The sequence below is a fragment of the Lipotes vexillifer genome, unplaced genomic scaffold (genome assembly GCF_000442215.2).
Source record: "Lipotes vexillifer unplaced genomic scaffold, Lipotes_vexillifer_v1.1 scaffold963, whole genome shotgun sequence".
Lineage (NCBI taxonomy): Eukaryota > Metazoa > Chordata > Mammalia > Artiodactyla > Lipotidae > Lipotes > Lipotes vexillifer.
Genome location: NW_006780023.1, coordinates 438,760 through 444,422, shown reverse-complemented (window position 1 = coordinate 444,422; position 5,663 = coordinate 438,760). Strand labels below are relative to the sequence as shown.

Genomic DNA, 5,663 nt, shown 5'->3' with positions numbered 1-5,663 from the left:
TGCTGAACCTTTTCAGAGTCCAACAGGTGAAACAGACACACTTATTGTTTGCATCTGCCTCTCTAGAAACCCAGGTGCTAGATGTCTCTCTCCCTATGCTAAATAGCTTCCATCCAGTTTCAACCCGTTCCATTTTCCAAAAAGTTGTTGAAATCTCTCCACTACTGTTGTCCTTTCTCCTGGTTTCTTGGTCCTTATAGACTTATATCTTTTTCAGTTTCCTTTATTTTCCATTTTTTTTAAATATTTATTTATTTATTTGGTTGTGCCAGGTCTTAGTTGCAGCAGGTGGCCTCCTTAGTTGCGGCTCGTGGGCTCCTTAGTAGACACATGCGAACTGTTAGTTGCAGCATGCATGTGAGATCTAGTTCCCCAACCAGGGACAGAACCTGGGCCCCCTGCATTGGGAGCATGGAGTCTTAATCACTGCGCCACCAGGGAAGTCCCTCCTTTATTTTCATTTTAGTAGCGTTTTAAAAATGATCTGCCATGCTTAAAACCAGAAGACTCATTCTTAAAGGATATAATTTTTGACACTTTAAGGAATTGAAAACATGCCCCAATTAATTGCTTCACTGAAAGCTTAATAAGTTTTTTTTGGTATATTTTTGGGCAAGTGTGATTCTTCTAAATCTTTAACTTCATACTCAGGGTACATATTTAAAAATCACTGCATAAAGAAATGACATTACTTATTAACTGCCAAAGTCAGATACTGTTGGAATCAGTTTCTAGAAATGGTTAGTTGGCCTACCCTGGAGTCTTCCTCATCTTACCTAGTCTCTCTGAGGGTAGACATCAGCATTTGTAAGGCAGCTGGCAACGTTTAGGAATTTTCAATACTATGGGCTTTGTATTTCTTCATAAAGTAGAGTCTCACTTCTGTGGAAATTGACCCCATAAACTTGCTTCTTCATTAGCACCCTACTGCAACCAGCTAAAGTGACTGCTCTCAGAAAACAAATATCATACTGCATTTCCTTTAAGATGATGTAAGAATTTGAACCTAGCATGTAAACCTGTTACGGTATCTTGACAAAAGCAGTTGTCAAGCATGTTTCTTTTTTCCTTTGCATGATTCAGAATTGTGTTTTTATTTTTTCTTCCAGAATTGGAGAGTCCATATCCTTATAACTGAGCTCATTTCCACATTTAATTTGTGTCATGTTTAACTGGCTTTGTAAACCTGGCATAAATACAAACCCCGCACATTGAACATACTCTTAGAGAGCACCCCCATTTGCTAAATAAGAAAATGAAACAGGTTATACATCTGCTTCCCCCCAAAACCTTCATAATGGGGACAAGATACTGAAGTATGCCTTGAGGGATCTAGGGAGATACTAATTGTATCCAGGCCTTTGCCATAGCAGCATGAGCTGATGTTGGCTTGATCTGTAATTGGACTCTTATGACTGTCTGGCAGCTTCTGTGACATATTAGTGGCCTTGGCCCAGTTTCTAATTGGCATCAAATTAGCGTGTATCTGCATCCACAAGACAGCTTAACTTTCTAAATAAGAGAGGTCCTAATATCTATTTTCTTTAGCTATGATGCAACTGTACTGTGCAGGTTTTTTCTTTTAACTGAGAAGCAGCTGAAATTTCAAGATTCCCATATTACTTTAATCCTGAGCCTTTTGAATCTACTTCTCTATAACTGAAACAGAGTCTAGAAACTGCTGGTCCTGGCCCCATGTCTTGAAGAAATTACATAGCATTATATCTCTCTGGATTCAGGCCACAGGCATTCTTAATCTGCAGGCTCTCTGGAAACTTTAATAGAAAGCTTCATCTGTAGTCATTTTAAACAGAGCCAGTAGAGACAAGATTGCTTTAGTTAGTAGTTTACCAGCTTAAACTGAGTACTCTCTAGTTGGAATGGAAACTTAATCAAGAAAAAAACTCAGAATAAGTTTTCACTTATATTTTATGTCTTACTTGGCAACTTGTTTGAAAATGTTGCATAAAAGATCTAATACAGGAAACATTTTATATAACTGTCTATGATTAATAAATATGGAATCTGAAGCATTCTATTTTATAAATCAAGGTCTTAGTCCAAATTTCCTGTTTTTCTACACTAAAACAAAACAAAACAAAACAAAAAACAAATCCTTAGGGTAAAAATAGCACTAAACTATATAGAGTACTCCAGGGGTCAAGGCAACAGGCAAAATCAATTACTCAGGATGCCATGGTGTTGAGGCTTTTGTCAGACCATAAGCAGAAACATTCATTTTGTAGTCACTATAGATAAGACATTTGGTGCAGCTGGTTTTATAAAAATATAAGTAAATATACCCTACTTCAGATTTTCTGTGCCTATTGAGAAGAGGAAAGGAATGGATGACAAAATGATGTCAGTGACTTGGAAATACAGACTCACACATTGCTAGTTCCTGGAAACACCAGTCATTCTAGTCAAAGACTTCTTTACTACATCTTAATTTTAATCACATCTCTTTCTGCCTTTATTTTCCAAACCTAGCCACTGTCTTCCATCTTTAATACCCTGTACCACCACCTCAAACACATATATACACTTACTCACACATTTTGACCTTTGTTCAAAGATTTTCCAGTCTTGAGTCATCTGCACTTTCTCACTTTTACAAATTCTCTCAGCTCGGCCCCTGCATAATAGCCTTCAGTGGATTTTCCAACATTTCTTTGTCCATATTACCAAGATACTCTGAAGAATACATGCATGACAGTAGATATTGATACTTTGGGATTCATACCATTAGTTGACACCTCATCATGCTAAGATGAAAGTTTTCTCATTTACATTTCTTTATAGCCTAAAGAATGTTTCTTGATACAACCAAAGGAAACAAATGAAGATGCCACCAAGACCAGGAAGAGGAAAAAGGTAATACTAATAATTTTTTACAATGGTACGGCCCCACATGGTTTCTATCACATTGTTATATAGTGTACTTTGATGAGGCAATTATTGTAATCCCCACTTTAGATATGCAAAAATTGTAAAATTCATTGAGGTTTGGTGACTTTCCTAAGGTCACTAGTAATAAGTGTTTCTGTTGGAGCTAAAAATAAATTCTTCTAATTCTTATTTCAGTCTTGTGGATTACCAAACATCTTTGTTACCCACCCTGTGTTTTCACTGTGGTTAGAAGTCAGACAGGGGTTTCTAATTCTAGAAGGGGCCCAGAGCTCTCCTGCCCTCTGGCCCCTCTGGCTCTGTCCAAGAAAAGAAATTTACCAACCTTCTTTTCTTACCCATTTCATTTTTAAAAACCTTATGTCTTAAAGTATTAATAAAAAGAAAATAATAAGCAGATGAAAGTAGTGTAAGTATAAGGCATTTCTGACTCTAATTTCGAACCATAATTTAAAGCAAAAGGCTCCCCTTGCGTTTTAAGACTTGCCTGTGAACATACAGAAAACTCTGTTGCTCCTATACAAACTTTCTTATGGCTCAGCCTTGAAGAAAGTGTGGTTAGCTTTTCTTTTTTAATAAATTTATTTAATTTATTTATTTTTGGCTGCGTTGGGTGTTCGTTGCTGTGTGCGGGCTTTCAAGCACGGGCTCTAGGCACGCAGGCTTCGGTATTTGTGGCACGTGGGCTCTAGAGCACAGGCTCAGTAGTTGTGGCACACGGGCTTAGTTACTCCGTGGCATGTGGGATCTTCATGGACCAGGGTTCAAACCTGTGTCCCCTGCATTGGCAGGTGGATTCTTAACCACTGCACCACCAGGGAAGCCCGAAAGTGTGGTTAGCTTTGACCTTCCACCACAGTTGTGAAAACAGCAGTGTAATTCTCTCCCTGCCAAGAAGGGTCTACTGCTGTAGTCAGCAGAGGAAATGCGATTGGGATTAGAGGAAAGAAGATGGACTCAAACCAATTACTTAACAGCAAGCTTTTAGAAAACAGTGTGTGTGCATATGTTTTCCTTGCCTGCACATGGCCAAATAGGAGGATGGGAAATGCCAAATTGGCTGAGTTTTGGCAAGTCCTTAAAGAAACGACTTTTAACTTCTCTTTGATAGTTTGTACACTAATGGCCTTCAGGAGTGTTAAGTTCTTGGGGTTCAAGGTCAGAACTCCAGCTAGCTAGTTTAGCCTTGGCTGAGGTCATGCTAAAATGTGCCCACAGATGACGTGTTCTTTTAAAGTTAATTCATTTGACAGAACTTTGACCGTTCTTGGCAGTGGTATAAAAAGGAAGATAGTATGGAAGGAGGGGGGGAAAGCTGGGGTAGGAGGCAAGGAAGGGCTCTTTCTGGAGTTTTGGTGAAATACTAGGAAGAAATAAGAAGGGAAATTTATGATGAAAGTCAAATGAACAATTGTGCATTCCTAGTACATTGCAGGCATTCAGTAAATGCTACACAAATAAGTCCAAATCAAAATAGATGTTGTAAAGTATCCTGTTCTGCTTTCCATAGGGCCAATTCAAGATGTCTCTCCCAAGACTTGAGAATTGAGGGTCTCAAGTGCCCCTATTTAGTGTCCTCCTTTGCTGAGATTAGTCCTGCAACTCTTACTTTAATCCCAGAAATCCAAACTGAAACTCAGTGCCTTAAGAACCAGGTTACACAAGAAATTCTCAAAATTCTACTCTCCCAGGAATACACATTTTCTGAGGCTTAAAAGGAGGTTTCCACAAGCAACAAGATTTATTGACTTTTAACAGAAAATAGTACCCTATTATAGACTCCTGCAAAATTTTTAGTTCTCCTAGCAGAGACCAAGAGTTACAAGGAGCCTTTTAGATCATCCATTCATTTTTCAAAGCAGTAGTTATGTCCAAGAAGTATCTTTTAAGTTTTCTCAAGTGTGTTTATTAGAACTCCCATTCACACTTGGCTATCACAGAACCTACTTACAGTTTAAATGCCAGAGGAATCAACCTGTCCTAAGCCAAATGCCATCCTAAAATCTGTCTTCCCATTTTTACTTCTTTCTCATCAGAAGAAAATTACTGATGTTCTTGCAAAATCAGAGCCAAAACCAGGGACACCTGAAGACCTACAGAAGCTGATGAAGGACTATTATAGCAGCAACCGCTCAGTGATTGAATTAGAAGAACTAACCCTACCAGGTACAGCCAGCCTTCCGTGTTGTTATTCCTTCTAATTAATATATTTCCACGTGCTAGTACTCCTTTCCTCAACCTAATAGTTTTAACTGTTGGCAGATTTCTTCATTCAGATGCTTACTGGTATTCGTTCAATCTAATAGAAAGATTTGTAATTTTTATTCAAAAGGTATTCGGTGTGCATTTTTTTGGACAGATTCTTCAATGAATAAGAATTTTAATGAGGATAGAAGTTAAATTTAAAAAAGATAAAGCACGCATTCAAAAGTATAGATAATTAATTTACTCATCCTTTATAGATAAAAACTTTAGCTTTAATAGCATCTTAGTTTTGTTGTTGCCCTTATCATGGATATCTAGTCATGGTTTTGCTTTCAGGGTAGTATTTTGGGTCCCAGTCAAGACTTTTTTCAAGTAAACCGTCTAAAGATAGGGACAAAATTCTGCATTTTTAGCAAGGCTGACACCTCACCCTGTGTGATTCTTTTTTTTTTTTCTTTTGCGGTATGGGGCCTCTCAACTGCTGTGGCCTCTCCCGCCGCGGAGCACAGGCTCTGGACGCGCGGGCCCAGCGGCCATGGCTCACGGGCCCA

At 38.5% G+C, this 5,663-nt stretch overlaps 1 protein-coding gene across 1 annotated transcript in view; it reads left to right on the top strand.

Moving 5' to 3' along the window:
- Positions 1–5,663, top strand: part of CMSS1 (cms1 ribosomal small subunit homolog) — a 392,477-nt gene that overhangs the window by 369,051 nt on the left and 17,763 nt on the right. Inside the window, exons 3-4 of the mRNA XM_007453207.1 lie at positions 2,803–2,874; positions 4,944–5,073. Coding sequence (XP_007453269.1) covers positions 2,803–2,874; positions 4,944–5,073 — 202 coding nt within the window. The remainder of the gene's footprint in view (positions 1–2,802; positions 2,875–4,943; positions 5,074–5,663) is intronic.